The following is an 18,505-nucleotide window of genomic DNA, read 5'->3' on the forward strand; positions in this document are numbered from 1 at the left end:
TTCCTTAGGGTTCTGTAGTTCTATTTAAGTTAAAAATACAAAACTGTGACTGACCAGAGCTCTTGCGTTGCCAGATGTTTTGTTGTGTACTGTACGTTGTTTGCATTGCAGTATTATCCCACAAGGCTTGAATGCTTTTTCAGCTGCTCAAACTTCAGTTCTTGAAGGAGTAGGAGCTTAAAGAGCTAGATCTGAAAATCAGAAGGATTCATTATTAACCATGTATATTTTTATAGCAAAACATAACCCCTTACCACCACCTATGTAGATTGGCTTGCCACATATGTTATGGATGGAGGGTTCACTTTAAGTTTCAAATCAAATCTCAGTTGTTGTGGGCTTTTTTCTTCTTCATATTTTGGCTTTTTGCAGCAGTGCTCTGTAGACTTGGTTGGTTACCCCCCATTGAGCCTGTCCTACTCCCATTCCCAGTTACATAAAATTAAAACCTGCAGTTATTTCAGTGGGGACGATGGGAGCTCCTGCTTCACTGCCTCTGTGTGATTCTTCCACAAGGCACAGACTGCCATCGCAGTGCTCTGGATGAGAGAGTCATCTCTTGCAGATGCAAGAAGAAGGAGATGGCTTTTCTGGGTGAGACATCTGGAAAGAATGCCAGAGCACTGTTAAATTATGCTCACATGATGATGTGCATGGCCACATATAGAGGCATAGCCATACTCATCCACATGCAGAGTTTCCTGGATTATTTTGGACAGCATATTAAACTCTTGGTTTGAGCATGAGTTCATAAGCTTCAAATCCAAGAAATTAAACAAATTTCTAGCTTCTGTTTCAGGGAAAAATGTAAGCATATGCTGAAATGATTTGCTAAATCTAAGCTTGTGTCACATAAAATATAATTTGCACTCACTAAAAGTGAAAGCTGTGGGAATAACCTTCCTGTTCATGTTACAACCTCTATTTCTTTTTCCGTGTTCCAAAATCCCAAATAGGCTGTTAGCTTGTAATGTATACAGCACATGCACGTGTATAAGGACATGTATATAAATGTGATTGTACACAGAGACATCACTTGCTAATGGGAAATGGAAAAAAAATCATTGAATCGTGTTTATCTTTCAATAGTATCTGAAGGAGGCCCAATCCTGTTAGGTCCTAAATGAACTCAGTTTGTGTTGATTTCAGTGGGAGGGAAGAGCTCTCAGCAGCTTGCCAGATCAGGCCCAGCAGGAGCAAGTATAGGTATGACCAGTTCCTGCCTATACCTGCTCTCCAGTCACCCCTCTGGTATGACATAAATTACACCTGACAGCAGGCAGCGTGATACATTTCTTATTGCAATTTGTTAGGATTGACTGTGCTCAGCCCACTTACTTGCTTTGCTTTTCTGATCCCAAGTTATGTGGTTAGCCCTTATTCATGGAAACAAAGGACCTGATTCTGGAGTCTTACTCACGTGAGGGAGTAGCTGGCGATGTAAAGTTGGAGAACTAATTTTGCATGTCAGTGATCCCAGAGTTCTTTTGGAGCAACTATGATGAAGTCTTTGATGTTGTTCGTACTAGTGCAGCTGCTGATAGGAGAGAATTTGTCCATTGATTAGATTTGCATAAGCAAAGGGTGCCAGATTAGGCATTAAAGGTGGTAGACACCCTCTTTCCAGTAAATTGTCATGGGCTACATAACTTCTCTAAAGAAGAGAACACTGGAGCAGCACACAACTGTTGGGGCAAAAGGGAAGGGTTAAACAGCCACTGTCAGGGACAGTTTCAAAGCTAGATGTGCTCACCTTAGTCTTTACTCCTACAAGTCTTCCCAGTTGGCTTTTTAAATGAAACACCTTATAAATAAGTAAGCTGGATTTTTGGAGAGGGAAAGACAAGGGGTAAAAAGAAACAAGCAAAAGATACTGTGAGCAGAAACAACATAAAGACAGCATAATAGTCACAGAGGTGATCTCAGAAGTAGTAGGATTAATCCCTCTTCTTATAGCTAGTTGAAGCTGCTATTCTTGAATACCTGAGATGGCCATTCAAGTTAACAAGTTTAGGGGGATTCACAGGGGCTGACACTGACTTATCTGCACCTAAGGATTACTTTCTATAACTTATTTTTAGTAAGCTTTTCACCAAAACTACCAATTCTGACAGTTATGAGCTACAGATAATGTAAAGGCAAAGGAACAAAAAAAAAAAAAAAAAAAAGAACTTCTGTTGAATAGTCTTACCATCAGTATCTTATTTCTAAAGTAACCAACTGAACAGACAAATTATACAACTTTGAGAGCATTTCCTCTAGAAATTCCATTACTGTTTTCACCCTCAGAACCTCTAAAAGCAACCCCTTCACACACTGACACTTGAGTGTGGATTTATATGACAGATTATAAAGGCTGCAAAGACTAGCACATCCATAAAGTGAGCTGTAAATTGTATTTATTCAAGGGAATGTGATAGCTTTTAAAAAACAAAAATAAAAGACAACCAGAAATCCAAGCTCTTAATATGCAGAGTGGTCTACCCAAAGATGCTGCCTAATCATCCTGTCTTACTCCCACTGAGTTCAGTGACAGATATCAACTTTGAGTGGAAAAGAACAAAAAGTTCCAAATCCCCCTATTCCAAAGCCCACACTTTGCCATTTCACTGAACATTCTGATATGATTTTGAAGTTGTTAGAAAGCAGAATGAGATTTTTTTCATTAGAAGCCTGTTCTTTTTACAGCCCCGTTTAACATTTATCTCAGAGAATTGCTGTGAGCTCCTTGTGAGTTGTACATTCTTGGTTAATAAGTATTTGTCGTCTAACCCTCTGTTAAAGATTAGTATGTTATTTTGTTTGAAAGGAAGTTATAGGAGGTGTCACTTCCAGGATTGCTGGTCACATGCGAGAAGTGAGCAGACATAGTTGTAATTGAAGCAGAAGTTCCCTGGTGGGAGCCACGTGATCACACAGACCCGGGGGAGCTTCCCCAACACCACCTGGCAGCACAAGGTGGTTGGGACCTGCCAAACTGGACCAGTCTGCCCTCAGCCTTTACTCCATCTGGTTAACCGAAAACACCCACCTTTTTTAAAGTTTTCTTACCTCTTTAGGAAAGCAAATCTTGTTGGCTCTGTGGCCCAAGGCACTGCTAACAGTGCATGCCCTGACCTTCAGGCACCTTGGCTTCATCACCCACTTCTCTGGAGGCTCTGCCCTCCAGAGAAAACCAGCACGGGTGTGTTTTTTTTAAAACTGTTTCAGAAAGCAATGATACAACTGTAGCTTTTATGAGGCATAGTAGAATTTTCCCATTTTCTTTGCCTTATCTTCCTCTGAACCCATGATCTTTTGGAAGGAATTTACAAAAGAGCTTCCTAAAGTTTCAGACTTTTTCTTGTCAAAGCAAACTCTCATTCACCAGGCTGGAATGACTTCCAGGATAAGGTGCTTCTCCAGGTTTCAAGACTCACCTGTTGTCCCTGCCAGACCATGACTGCTGACACCCTATAGCCAGATGCAGATTAACTCAAACACATCCAATACTGAGATCTTCAAGACAGATTTTCCACTTCACCCTTTATAGCTAAGAACTTCCTCCTCTTCTTGGAAGAGAGCAGGGAAATTCTTAATTCAAACGTGTTCAGTGTATGTAATTCTCCAGACTTAGCACGTATAAAAGCATGTAAGATCAATCCAGTGTTATCACCATTGACTTGCTAATTCCTCATCAGATCTGTAGAGTCTTGATGCTATTACAAGAAAACAATGCCAATTATCAGATCCTGTCACTCACCACATACTGGCAGAAGGGTGTAAGTCAGTTCTTAAGCAAATGCTCTGCTTTGGCCAGGAAGTTAAGACCTAATTTGTTCATAACCAGAGACTGACTGTGGCCTCTAAAACACAGCACATTTGAGGTCAGTGTTGCAATTTGGAGCAGAAAACTGCCAGCTCTCCTGGGTCCACTCACTCTCTTTTGGCCCTGTGTAATTGTTAGCATCAGTACTAACCTGGGCATTTCCAAAACCTCTCAGTTCCAATTCCGTACCACGCTGACCACAGCTCACTCACCTGGAGTGTGTACGGCATGTTGACCCTCTTCACTATCTCCGCAGACCTGATTAGTGATGCTCTTTTAGTACAGTGTGTGCACATTACACCATCAGTATGGTACTGCTCTTCCCAGTGAGGTCATTTGTGAGGTGGCACAAGGCTCAGGCATAAGCAGGCTGCAAAGCATGGTCTGTTACCCAAAAGGCAAAGTTTCTGAATTGGTGCCTACAGCCCAAATTCAGGCAAAGCTCTACAAAACACACCTGCATTGAGCTGCAGCACAAAGCTCATTAATTTTAATAGATATTGTGAACTTGAAACATACGTGGACTTTAAAGGAAAACACCTGAAGAGGCAGGATTGTTTTCCTGTGCTACTGATGTTCAGAGCTGCAGAGCCCAGGGATGGCATGAACGTGCTGGTTGTGGTGCACTGGCATTAGAGGGGCGAGCCTGCCAGGGGTCCCCCAGAGCTGCTGCAGAAGATAGCAAGGAAAGAAATAGAAAAGCAGACATTTCAGTTACACATAAAGCGTTTTCTGAATTAACATAAGAATTTTCATGGAGATTAAAATCATTTTCTGTTACATTTAATACACCTGTAATTAACAGATAAATCTTGAGAGTTTTTCTCATTTGGTTGATGACTGGGCAAGTCTTTGGTTTCCAAGGGAATTTTGACCAGCAGAACAGTTAATGGAAAAAAATCCTTAAAAAGATCCTTTCTGTATCCCACCCTCCCTTCCCCCAGGTCTGCATCTAAACCTGTGGGTGCTGTGCTTACCTGAGTGGGAGCTGGAACTGGCAAAGACCTCTTTATTTCCAGACTGCTGAATCAAATAATGGAAAATGATCCAGGCATTCTGTGCTTGCACAGCAAAACGTTGCTGTTTTGTAAGGGTGCTGAGTGGCTGCAGCCACCCAAGTCCATGCAGCTCCCTAGGAAGTGTAAGAAGTGAGGGGCAGGATGGGAGATGCTTCCAGGACCCAGCCAGCACAACTCCTGGGTAGCATACAGGACAGAGCATGGCAGGCAGAGGTGGAAAACCCTTCGTTCTCCTGGCTGGGTTGGATGGAGCTGCTGCAGCAGCTACCTCACCAAAGTCAGGCCTGGGAGGAGCAGGGCATTGCCTGGATGAAGGAGTTACACTGGGTGTGGTCTCCATGGAATAAACTGCAACAGGGAAGTAATTACAGCTGGGGATAATGACACAGGTACCCTGTCTCTACCTTCCATTAGAGGGAAAAATCCTAGAATCAGTGTCTGCTTTGAGAAGCTGAGCAGAGATCATAGAAATAATACACAAAAATACATTTCCCTGTGTTAACTAAGGATGCTGCTGTACTTAAGCAGTGGTGGTGGTTTTGGTGGTAAAGGAGAACAAGCCCTGTAATGCAACTTTTCAGTCCAGTTACTGTGAGAGATGGGAGCAAAGGAATTTGTATGGAAACTGATTCTTCAGACCTGTCTGTGTCCATCTCTCCAGGATCTCTGGCTAACTGGCATGTAGGGAGTCACAACAGAGCTGAGCTGTCTGCTGTGATAAAGGTGTTTACTCCTTACTGGACTTCATAAATGCTGCCTTGCCCAGCACAGCTGCTGCCCAGGGACTGCCCGCAGGCTCTGGAGAGGGAAGCAGAGCTTATCCTTTGGGAGCACAAATCTTACTGTAATTGGGTGCAGAGACTGGGACCTGTCAATGAATGAATTATTAGTATGTTTACCTGGAATATTTGATTAAATGTATGAGGGAATGTTACACAGCTAGTCTCTGATGAACGCTTTTTCTGAAATTATTATTTCTCTGTATACATATATATATTACAGCCTGAGTTGTGTGGAGTTCTAGGAATGAATAGGTATTACAGCACCTAGAAAGGGGTGGATTGAGCTACTGTTAGAGAGAAGATAGCAAACCACACTCATCTGCCTTACAGAAATAAAATTATGGCTGTGTTGCTAAGCCCAGCACAGGCTGCTCAAAAAGCCTGCAGTTGAGAAAATTCCATGTTCCTGATCTTGATATTACCTTTGGCTTGGCTAGTCAAAAGGGAAGAGAGAGGAGGTGTTCTCTGTGCAGTCTGTCCATCCTGGCTGTGGCCAGACAGATGTCACTTGTGGCCTTTGAGAGCAGGTCGGGGCTGCTGTGCTGTCTTGCCAATACCTTTGCTGCAAACTCAGATGGCCTTGCCTCATTTTCTGCTCTTCTCTGTTCTCCTGCAACAATAACTGGGCTGAGTTTATCCCATTAGTAATTCCCCTCGTTTGCAATGAGTTAAAAATCAGTCTGGTTTATTAAAACTCACACATAGAACCCAGAAGATAGGGAGACCAGTAATTCAACATTTTCTTGCTTTAGCACTCTGTATTTATAGCAGTTTCTGAGGTTAGTTGGTTAAGTCCTTTGTCATTTCTTTAATTCCTTCTTTTGCTTACCACTCACCTCTCACCTGCCAGGGCACTTCAGTGCCAGCAGCACAATTTAAGTATTTTTCAGCAGTCATTTTCAGGGCACTAACATGAAACATGAAAAGCATCAGCATTAGCAGCATGGTCTGAGAAACTGCTCCCATTGGATGCTATGGAAGCAACCTGTCTCCTCCTTTTATGTGCTGCTAGTGGAGGCTGTTTTCCTGCTGATGAACATGCTGCAAAATACTGCACCTTCGCCCAGTTTCACAGTTGTAGCAGCTTTACACTTAAAACAAAGGGGGAATCCCCTTTATTGATCTATTTTTTTGTATGCTGTGCACCCAGTAGACACAACACATGGAGAGGAGTTACGTTAAGATGCGGATTCAGTAACTTTGTGTTGGAAATTATGTCCTGAGGTCACAGCAAACCACTGCAGCAGCAAAGCAAAAGAAGTGTTACCTCTTCATATTTGGTCTTTGAGTACACATCACCCGTGTTTGTCTTGTGATTTATAAACTTTTGCTTTATAATGACTCTGCAATGGCAAGTAGACCTGGTCTCCTTAGGGGGATATTTCATGAACTACTTAGGAAGTTTATAAAAAAAGAGTCCCTAGATTATGAAGCAAGGGGTATCTGTTTTGTAAGGAACATGTTATGAAATGAATTTGTCTTTAGGCCTAATTTAATTATTTTAATGATCCCACTGGTGGTTGTTGTAGGTGTCGTTCTGTGTATATATTGTGACCTACATGCTTGTGATCATTTATGAAATCTAAGATTTAAAAATACATTGGACCTTATTAATTCATTGCCTACTATCACTGAAGTAAATGGAGGTGGTTTGGATATTAGTGCATTGGGCCAAATCTCTCTTCCAGTGAAGTCAATTAGAGTTTTACTGTAAGCTTAAATGGAAACAAAATAAGTCCTGTTCTTTTAGAAAACTCCCCCAAATAATCCCTGGTGTAACTCTGTTCACTACTGTAGAGTGACATCAGGAATGTATATTGATGTGTAGACAGTTGTCAAAGACACCTGAAGGTGTAAAATCAATAGTCAGGTGAGCACAGAAGAGTCCTGCCCTTACAAGTATGTGCATGTGCCTTTCCTGGTCAGTTGACCTTCACAAAAAGATGACTTCACTGGCTTTGAAGGAAATACTCAAAATTTGTACCTGTATAACTGAAAATAGAATTAATCTATTCATGGGCTAATAAAGTCTTTTAGAACAAAGTGCATATTTAAATAGAAGACATATGAAAGCACACAGTGATGTGTGTGTGATATGGAACATGCTAGGCTATAGCTAACACAGGTTGTGCCCTAAACTGCTGCTAGCTACATCAATTTTGCCAAGTTTCTTTGTTACATGAATGTAACAAATAGATTAATGTGCTTAGTCCTTGCAGCACATCAGCTTCCTCCATTGTGCAATACTGACATTAAATCTGCTGAGTGAGAAATGGGTAAGTATTGCCACTCTCATCCCTGGTATAACTTCACTGATACAGAATTACCCAGGATGGTGGCTCTCCTAACCTGATTTTGCAGCTGGGAGAAGCTGCAGAGCTGGAAATGAGCTCCAGAATTATAAACTCATATCTCCATGTTCTATCCACCAAGTTACCTACTCTTCCAACTCATCTGCTGTGATTAGCATGCATTTTATCTTCTGGTACTTAAAAATTATTTGCAGGCAAACATTTTAAGAGATTTTGTATTTTGTTTTCTTTTGTTGTTGTTGTTTTCACCTGATTTGCTCTCGCTTGAATCTGTGCTAGGAGGGCTGGCTTTTAGCTTAGCATGCGTGCACTTATTGCATTCCTCATTGATACAATCCCTGTGATGACTGCCTGCCTGTCAGAGCTGGGCACCAGACAAGCAGGCTAAGCAGAGGTATTCCAGTGTTCATATGTACTGTATTGATTTCACTCTACTGTAGTATGGTATGAGTTCAAAGGCTAAAATTCCTTTTTTATCTGCTGAGGACCACAAAAAGCAATACCTGAAAGGAATCCTGCACGTGGATGCTGGGAAGCTATTATGCAGCACTTGCAACGTTACTCTTGGTCAGACTCAGAAAGGATCAGTTGGCAAGCACTGGAAACTGAGATTTTCACCGTAAAGCTGAAACGCTGAAGGAATCCCAGTCCAAAGGGCAGGCTCCCGTTACGCCTCTGTCCTAATGGAGAGCAGATGCTACCAGTGCTGCAGGTAATCCGTTTAGATCTGGTAGAAGCTTTTGCAGCAGCAAATCTCTCTCTTGAGAAAGCAGACAATGAAAAACAGGGACTCTTCTTTTAACACTGGTGTCATACTGTGCTGATGGTGTTATGCCAATGACTTGTATGGGTATGATTACATCAGAGGCTGCAGATTTGGCATTTAGGGAACGTGGTATGCCTTCTGGGAGACCACTGCCTAAATTCTGCCATTGCAAAACTTATATATAATTTCATGGACAAACTTGGCTAGTTGAACTCCATGGGAATCAGTAGATGACAATAGAAAGAAGCTTGGTCCTCCACTTGTGTTGGGGTTGTCTGGGAGGGAATGACAACTGAACATGGGCCAGAAGTACTTAACACTGCTTTTGAAAGAGGAATAAATTCAGTGATGGCTTCCCCCCCCCCCCCCCAATTAAAAAGATGGATTTGTTGCCAGCTCTGAACATTTCCTCTTCTGTTCACATTCAGTTAAATTCTGTTTGCAGATGTGAGGGTTAAAGTGGGGGCTGACTTCTGTTTTCAGTTAAGTAAGAAAATGTTTTGGCCTTGACTTCACTGGGACCAGAATCAAACCCATGACCATAGTATTGTATTTAAGAATCAATCTCTCTCAGTCACATAAAAAAGCCAGGTTCAACTTTCTGCACCTCATCATAATCCAACAGTTAACAGTTTTCTTATTATTGTCAAGTTTTCCCCAAGCTGAAGCCCAAAGCATCCTCTGTGCAGCAGGTATATTGATTGTCGTCTCCCTCTGGGGTGCCAATTCCCTCTTTGCAATAAGGCTCCCCACTCTTTTCTTCCAGAATGTGGCTGTGGAGCCTGGTTCTCCCACTTGACATATTAGTGCATCAGTGTTTCTCTTTACCTGCTCTTTCTCTGCTGCTGTAACAAAAAATCTTACTGGAAATGTCACTCTGGTTCTGCCTTTCACCTGCCAACTCCTCAGACATACCAGTAAAAAAACTGTTAGCCAAGTCTTCCAACTTGCAACATGCAGATGTAAGGTCTTTGTTGGTTGTTTTCCCTTCGAAATCATGTTAACAAATCATTATTGACATGCTCAGTTTCTCTAAGCGAGCCAGGAAAAATACACTCTGTAAAATAAACTGTATAAAATACAGTGTAATTAAATGCAAAAATAAACAGGAGCATAACTCACACATTGTTTTAAGTGTGACAACAAAAACACGGATAGAGAAAAGTGGGTACAACTTCCAAATCACTTACTTACAGAGAATTACAAACAGCTGTAGCCTTGGGCGTGCCGGTAACTGCCCCTGGGGTCTTTGTGCCAGAGCAATGGTGTGAACTGCACGAGGTATTCAGCAGTGTAGTGTTGGGACACTGCAAAATCAGCATAGCTTATTCACCAAAGGACAAAAAGATGGGTGTAGGAAGACCAAATAGAGGATGAATGTAAGATAAGCTGTTTTTTCCATACTATAATTCTCAGAGAGAGAAGAGTTACCCGTTTCACAAATTGGCGTGCCAGCCTACTGCCAGTATTACCACATGGCCTGAGTTGTAAGCAGAAAGTTAATTTATCCATACCCAGACTCACTGGTATCATTCTTGTCCATGTCAGTGGAGAGCATCCTGCTGTAGTGGAGGCAGGCAGTGGAGCTCCTGGTGGACCATGCCTAGTGACTTTCTTCTGCTGGCCTGGAAAGAAAGAAAACAATCATAGAAAAAAGACTGCTCAGCTTTCATATGTTTGTGCTCAGAAGTGCAGGGACATGGCTTGGACAGATGAAATATTCTAGCTGTTTGTATGAGCAGCGGGTACCAAAGTGTGTTAACTGTCACTATTTGCGTTTTATAAAGGTGGTGCAGACTATGAGTGCCTGCTCTTCTTACTCCCACTGTAGGCTGAAATGTGATGGTTTCACAGCACCCACACATGCAAAGGATGAGGATGGCCAGACTTGCACCCTGGAAGGTGATTGAGTTACATGTGGAATTTTTTCCTGCCCTCACTGAGATCCACTGGTAGTTTCTCTGTTGACTTCAATGAGCAAGGATTTAGGCCATTTACATTAAAATAAAACCAGTATTTGCATGTTTGCCAACCTCCTGGTTGGTGTTAGTGGCAGCAATCTCCAGACATACTCAGATCTGAAAATATTTGTAAAAATGTGTGGTTAGCTTCCACTTGAAGTTACAGCAAGTAAGAAGGGAGAGGTGTGACATGCAACCCTTTATTCGTCAGGTCCCTCATAGTACTATAACTTAGGGGTGTTTAAAGGAATAGCAAGAAAAGGCTTGTACAGGCAAGAATGTTTTATTTGAATTGTGCATCTTCTCAGGTATTAACTTAATTCTGTTGAGTGCCCACAACTCCCACAGTCTGAACTGAAATGCAGTTCTTGCAGGATTGGGACCTTTGGGAAACTAGAGAGCATTAAGATGCAGCTTGGGAGTTTGTTTGAAATCAAAGAATTTTAGTTCCTGCACTGATTTTCATGGACAAAATTTACTGTAAATTCTCTACTGAGAAAACATGAAAGGCCAAGAACTCTCACAGGGCTCAGATAAGAGCAGCGGCAACAATGTTATAATTCACATAGGATACTTGTAGTGATATAAATTTGTATTAGTATTTTTAATCTTCACTAATCATTTGGATAGAAATTCAGTTAAAATGAACTGAAAAACAGAAGAGGAAAAGTAACCAGAACTTCATACTGGAAAAAGTGATCGTACTGGAAGGAAATCAAGCTAATGCACTTGCGTAACTTAGCTAACATACTTATTTAACTCAAATGCTAGTCCACAGTTTAAAGTGAGATGAATTCCCAGATGCACAGATATTACCTACAATGTATGAACGCCTGTGCAGTTACTCATGTGCAAACCCTCCTGTGGGCTTTGGCATATTTCAGTGAAAAAGAAAATGCTTAGCTCCTACCTGCAATGAATTTTGTGTTTCAAGGGTTTGTATCATATTGTAATATCATTTGGATGCTTCTGTTAGAATGATGCAGTCAGCCAGACTGTGCCCCTCATGCTCATCCCCAGCCATTGCTGCCTGTGAGGCCCAGGCCAGCAGAGCCAGCCTGCCTGACCGCAGCAATGTGTGAGGCTGCACTGCTATTAGCACCAGCCAGCCCAGTGATAGCACCCACTTTGGTACACTGGTTTTTGTGGCACCTGCATCATTCTGAACTGAATTAGTGGCTTCTGCCCATGTCCCAGGGAGCTTTGTGCCGAGGGCTCAGGAGTGTTGAGGATGGGCCGAGTTCCAGTTGCAGCAGAACCTCACAGCCTGCACCAATAAGGCAGGTATTCTCCTGGGTGTGACCAACAGAATGGTGCACAGCAGAGGCTGTAGGGAATAAATGCAAATGGTATGTTTAATGGAAGGCTGTGTCTCACGTTCTCTGTTACAAAAGATTAAAAAGACCAGCAGAGCAGTGTCAGTAGCACACAGGGAAGTTTTACAGAGAAATGCAAATTCTACCTGTATTTGAAAGTTACATTTTTTCTTGTTAAGCACAGCAAATGCATTTCACAACTGACAACTGAAATGAATGTGGCAGAATTATGATGTGTAGGTAGGATGAGTGCCGTTCTGTCTGTATGTGTCTCTACTTATCCAGCTTATAAATGTGGTTATATGCTGAGCAGAATGAAAGAATTCGTAATATAGCAATTAACATACTAGAAACTGTTTGTTTAGTGAAGTCTTTTTATAGCTGTTAAAATAACACACTAAAATATACAAATGCTAGTTTAATAAGGCAAAATAAAATCATTAGCCTGACTTAGGGCTGGATTCTGCCACCATTACTCATGGCTAAGCAGTGCTTTACTCAAGAACTGTTTATGGGAGATGGGTGGCAGCAGCAGGCCCTCAGGAAATGAACACGCTGCTGATAAATTTGGGATGAGCGGCCAGTGCTGATGGGCCTAATTCCAGGCTCCCAACAAGGTGAAGGGCTATGGGTTAATACTGTAATAAACTTCGTGGAAATGAAACACATGGAAATGAAAGCACTTGGAGTCCAGATCTCCTTGGCCACTGCTCTGCTTGCTCTGTGTGACTGCTCCCTCCTGTTCCTCCACAAGGAGCTGATGGGACACTCAGCCACACTGAGCAATGCCAGACTTTTGATAACAAGAGTATTTCTGTACCAGGATTAGTGTTTCCAATGCTATTTTATATTATAGGCAACACCAAATCTAAAAAATAAAAAAAAAAAAAAAAAAAAAAAAAAAAAAATTTATGAAATATAAAAATTCAAATATATTTCCATGGAACTGTTCATCAAGTAGATACCTGTGAAAGTGTCCGGAGTGTGGAGACAGATTGTTAGCAACAAGCAGAGAGAACGACATGCGACATCTCGACCTTATCACTATGGATGCTGTGTGGTATTTCAGAAATAACAGCTCATTTATACTTCAGTGGATTTTACTGCCTGTTGCTTCAGCTGATAGTAACATAGAACTGAAAACATAATAATTCTGCTTTTTAGTTGAAAGTGCAAAAAATCTTCCAGAACTTTGTAAGAATGATTCTGCATGGCAGATGATAATGTTCCTTTTGGATTATTGACTTCTAAAAATACATGTTGGTACTATATACACTAACTCTGACCTATTACAAAAGCAGATAGTCAAGCCTGAACAACAAAATATGAAGTATTAGATCTAGGTAATAGATCCTGCAGTTCATCCAGCTCCCAGTTAACAAGCGTTATATCCTTCAAAAGTGCTGCAAAGTGAGCATATGGCTCAAGTAACTCCTCTGGTATTCCAGGGCCAATGTTAGAAGGCAGGCGTGCAAGGTTTTCAGGAATTAGAGGTGGATAAGCCCATTACACTGTTTTACCCTACGCATCCCTCCACTAAGATACTGTACTATTTGATACCTTGTTGGTGCTAAAAACAGAGTCCCAGCTTGACTTCTCTACCATCCCTCCCTCCTGGTTGCCATTGGAGCAGAAGGCAGGGGACAGTCCATGCCCATATTCTCCCTGTCCTTTCTATTGCCATCCCTTCTGCAGAGCTCCAGCAGCCCAACTGTGTGTCAGCAGGAGCAGAAGGGAGCAGGGACAGAGCAAGGATGGAGCAGGAAACAAGCCGTGCACAGCCCCACATGCTGGAGGGGCTCCCCAGCAAGCATTCCTCTTTTCTTTCTTGCTCTTTCCATAAAATCAGAAGAGAGTCACGTTTAATGACAGTCCTCTATAATGTGCACTCCCTGCTGATATGACATTGGGCAGAAAAAGTGTCTACAGAATAAATTTTTAATATACGCAAACAACTGAATTATGAATGACAAAAATATCGTGGAATGGTTAAATATTAATCACTTAATTAGTTAAATTAATACTTTTACTGCGATGTTGTGATAAAGGCTGTCACTCACGTGTTATGGCTGTGCTGGCTGGGGGAGCGAGGTGCAGCAGTGGAGGCTCAGTGAATACTTGGCTTCATTTTCCTGCAGGTCCCCCTGTACCTGGTGTTCCTCTTAAGGCCCCCAGGATCAGATCTATTTGGAAAGAACTTCAGTTTTCTGTTCAAGAAGGGAGCTAGCAAGAAAATGGCTAATCTGGCCCAAGAGGAGAAAGCACCCCCGCTTCCAAACACTTACCCATCCCAAAATGCAATTAACTTCCATCTGGGTGATGCTCAAAGCTCAGCTGTGCTGCACTGGGCTGGGCAGCAATCTTGAGAAGGTGGGGTGCTTCAGAGAGCAAAAAGCCCTGGCAGCTCTCTGATGGATTTGGGTGGGTCTGTGAATGAGGTTATGTGTGTCTGTAGTGCATTATGGACTTGGTGCCCTCATGCACCCTCCCCAACTGTGCTCTGGCTGCATGGTCCTGGTGAGTGTTGTCAGGGGTGCGGGTGGCAGTGTGTGTCTGTAGGTGCTCACACAGCTTCCTTACTGTCCAAGGAACTCAGGAAAGAATTTACTGGCACTCTTGTCCTTGTGGGTTGGCTGGCTGCGCTGTTTGTTTTTGATCTAATAAAAAGGGAGATTTTAATATCATAGTGCAATGGGTACAAAGCTAGAAGCTTGCCCCCTGGCATTTTCTCTAAATATTATTGAAAATGTAAAAGAGCCTTTAGCAGAAACAACTGAAGCACAAAGAAGCTGCAAAAATAGGAACAACAGGATGTGTTCTGGATGTTGGGAAGAGGGGTTAGAAGCATCCAGCTGCAGGCTGGGCACCATTGCACTCCTCACCCAGCTCTGCAGGGCTGGGAGCTGGAACCCTGCGAGGGGCTGGGTGGGCACACATGGAGTGGGACTGGGGGAGAGGGAGGCTGGAACAGTTGTGAGAGAAGCACATGGCTGGGAAGGGCGCAGTGCACAGCCAGACCTGACCAGGAAGGAGAAAGCAGTGGGGAAACATGCACATTGGAACTGTTTTGCTTGAGCCTGGCTTTGGCTGCTGTCTGGAAATGAAATATAGGGAGAAAAAACGTTTAAAGCATTTTTAAATACAAAAGTGAACAATCTCTTAAAAGGTGGGAGTACTGAAGAAACATTCACTGCTGAGACTCACCCATCTCACCCAGCTCTTTTTGCCTTGCCTCTGTTTTTCTCTGCCTTCTACTTTGCATACATCACTGGGAGCATCATTCCCATGTGCTATAAGCAAGTGGCTCCTCCAGAAAATGATGTTTTACAGTATTAGGCACCAGGGCTGCTCATAAAAGCAAACATTTTGGAGTGACCACTCTCCAATCATAGAATCATAGAATTACTCAGGTTGTAAAAGACCTTAAAGATCATCAAGTGCAACCACAGCCTAACCATAGTACCCTATAACCATAGTACCCTAACAACCCTCTGCTAAATCTGAGAGCTGCAGCAAGTTCCCACATCTGCACACAGTAGTGTGTGCTGTGCAGCCTGAGAGCTGTGCAGCCTGGTAGCAGAGCTGTTAGTCACTGTGCTTCCACAGCTTCGCTTATCAGAAGTAAAGCCAGTGCACCAAAGCTTCTTCTGGAAGCTGTCATTTGCACTGCGTTTTCTGATAGACTTTTTGCAGGTACAGCTTGTGCTGATGAGGCAGGAGAAGCAGGAGCACTTTCCACACGCAGCATTACAGAAGGCTGCAGTGAAGCTTGTTCTTGGAACACAGCAGACCCCTAAAATGTCAAATAAATCCTCAAACTATTCATCACTGTGTTTTTGGGGTGGCAGTTAAGTCTTTCAACACTCTGCAAGTTTCTTTCCCCAGCAGTAATTTTGCTGGTGAAGAAATACAGCTCAAGGCACTCTACAAAGGCCTCAAAATTCATGTTTTGTTTTCATTACAAAAAAAAAAAAAAAGCTTCACTACATTAAAGACCAGCCCATTAGCATTTCGTATCCTGTCTTCCCTGCATCCTTTCTTTGTTGGCAAACCTTCCCCCATATGCACCAAGGAGCTGAACAACAGCCATTGCTTTGCTTTTGCAGACTTCACAGAAGACGGGCTGCAGCAGGAGGAGGTTTAAGCCACAACCCGGCTTGTTTAGGGAGTAAGTGGGAAAGATGAGTTCTCAAAACTTTTGGTAGCCACACAAATAATGAATGTCTTGTACTGAAACACTGAGTTACTCTATCGGCTTCCAGGCTAACCCAGAACAGCACCCAGGCTCTGTGCATGTCTAAGGAAATAAATTAACTGTCTGGTTCCTGGGCTGAAATTTAGCTCTGCACCAAGCAATATATTTAGCTGTCTCAAGCAAATAGACCTCAAATAACAATGAAAATGAAAATAATGAATTACTGGAGGCTTTCTGAACCTTGGGATTACATAAATTAAATGCTGCAGTGCGAGTTGGATTTTTCTGATACAGTTAGAAAGTTAGAGGTTGGAGAAAGACAGTAAATATATTATGATTAGGGTTTAGGGAAGCATTTGATTATTTTAAGTAACTCAGAGTAGTTGAATGCTAGCACAGACGTGAGGGAATGAGAGCAGACAGGAAAACCTGGAGCTTATGTGAGAGTGGAGAAGGGTTTTTAGCTGAGTTCAGTAGGGAATCGCTACCTTGTTATCTCCACAGTTCATCTAGAAATTAATGGCACGTTAATTATATTTGTAACTACTTCAGAAAGTTGGAAGACCAGGCAGAGGGGCAGCTGCAGAGAACAAATTTCACCCACAAAGACCCCCACAATCCAAAACATGCTGAGCATGGGGCAGCTGCAAGCATCTGCAATACTGTGAGCAACACTGCCCTCCAGCACATGGGTTGCTACTCCCCATCCCAGCCATGCCCCGGGCCCTCTCTATGGGGCTGGGGAGCAGGAGCAGCCGGGCTGCAGCTGCTGAGCTCACTGGCAGTGCTGGCCATCGCCTCGCACAGTGGCTGGGTGGGCTCCTTTCCGCGGCAGGGAAAAGCCCTTCCCTGGTGGCAGTGGGGGATACTGGTGGATTGCACAGCCGAGCCTAAGGGATGGCGCTCGACAGTGAAATCTAGCGGGCTGTGGAATAGTCTCACTGGGAAATGGTGGAGTCCTCACTGGCAGGGTTACTGAAGACTTGACTTTGAAACACGAGACATTCTGCAGTTGGGAACAATGCTGCACTGTCAGAGAGATGGACTCAATTACTTAATAGGTCGTTGCTGTCTGTCTCCTGTGATTTTCCTTTCAAGAACATATATTCAGCTGGGTTATTTCTCATGGGAAGACAAAGCCTTCTGAAAGAAGCCAGACATTTGGAGAGGAGAGGCAAGAGGAAGTGTAGCCCAGCAATCACCCAGCCTTTGCTGTGCAGAGCGCACTATCAGGAGGACATGGAGAAAACTTGCAAAGTGCAGCAGATGCAGTGTTTGGTTCTGCTTACACCTACCCAGCTGGACCTGTACGCTCAGGCCTCACCCCTTGCCTTTGCTCATGAAGGGTTTGGCAGGCTGCGTTCTCCCAACAGAAGCCGGTATGCAGGGCACTGCTGGGGCTGTATGGACCCTTGCTGCTGGTTTGCCGAAATGGCAGCACAGCTATTGAGAAAGCTCACATCCAGGAGCCCATCTGTGAGTGGCATCCCAGCACTGCATGAATGGTACCCGTGAACAGGGGTATATAACTTCTCCGATAATATGTTCTTCCAGAGATTATCCTGCCAGCCACAGGCTGAGAATTTCATAGGCACTTCCTTCGCTGGGGCTCTGAGCCTAAATTGCAGCACTGATTCAGAGCAGTTTGAGCTTCATGCTCGGAGCAGTTGCCAACGGGCACTTCATGCGTGTGTGTGTGCACACATCCAAGGCGTCTGTCCTCCTACGTTTGTTTGCATTTGTCACCAAATGAAGACACTGCATTACCTTATGCACATTGAATTGATACAGCTGTATTGAGTGGATGCTTTTTACACCCAGAGGGGGGAATGAGATTTTGTCTCTCTTGCCCATTTCTTCTTCTTTTCTTTTTTTTTCAGAATAAGTCGTCTGTTTAATGGCACAGAGCCTATTGTCTTGGACAGTTTAAAACAACATTATTTCATTGATCGAGATGGTGAAATTTTCAGATATATATTAAGCTTCCTAAGGACATCTAAGCTACTGCTCCCAGAAGACTTCAAGGTAAGGAAAGCTATAGGCTGCAATCTATTTTTTTCCCCCATTTTGTCATTTATTTTGGAGGAGGTTGGTTTGTGTGCTTGACCTAAACACACTTAGCTAAATGTTGCTGTTTATTGTTAGGATTTTTAGTACTTGTGTATTACGCTAGGGATGCTATTATTTAATAAATGGACCAATGGTTGTCATGGATACCATAAAAAGTTAAACGATGAAGCTTACAGCTAAATCAGTTTTTCTAAACTAATTGTATTTTCTCACATTTTTAGCTTATTTATTGGAGTATAACAACAATTAAGAATCAACACCAGCAACTAGCACTCA

At 42.9% G+C, this 18,505-nt stretch overlaps 1 protein-coding gene across 5 annotated transcripts in view; it reads left to right on the top strand.

Moving 5' to 3' along the window:
- KCTD15 (potassium channel tetramerization domain containing 15) overlaps window positions 1-18,505 on the top strand; it is a 42,772-nt gene that overhangs the window by 8,769 nt on the left and 15,498 nt on the right. For all 5 annotated transcript variants that reach the window (XM_032446998.1, XM_015874043.2, XM_015874045.1 and 2 more), the window contains one exon: window positions 18,040-18,184. In XM_032446998.1, the coding sequence (XP_032302889.1) occupies window positions 18,040-18,184 (145 nt within the window). The remainder of the gene's footprint in view (window positions 1-18,039; window positions 18,185-18,505) is intronic.

Source organism: Coturnix japonica, chromosome 11 (assembly GCF_001577835.2).
Source record: "Coturnix japonica isolate 7356 chromosome 11, Coturnix japonica 2.1, whole genome shotgun sequence".
In the NCBI taxonomy this organism is placed as follows: Eukaryota; Metazoa; Chordata; class Aves; order Galliformes; family Phasianidae; genus Coturnix; species Coturnix japonica.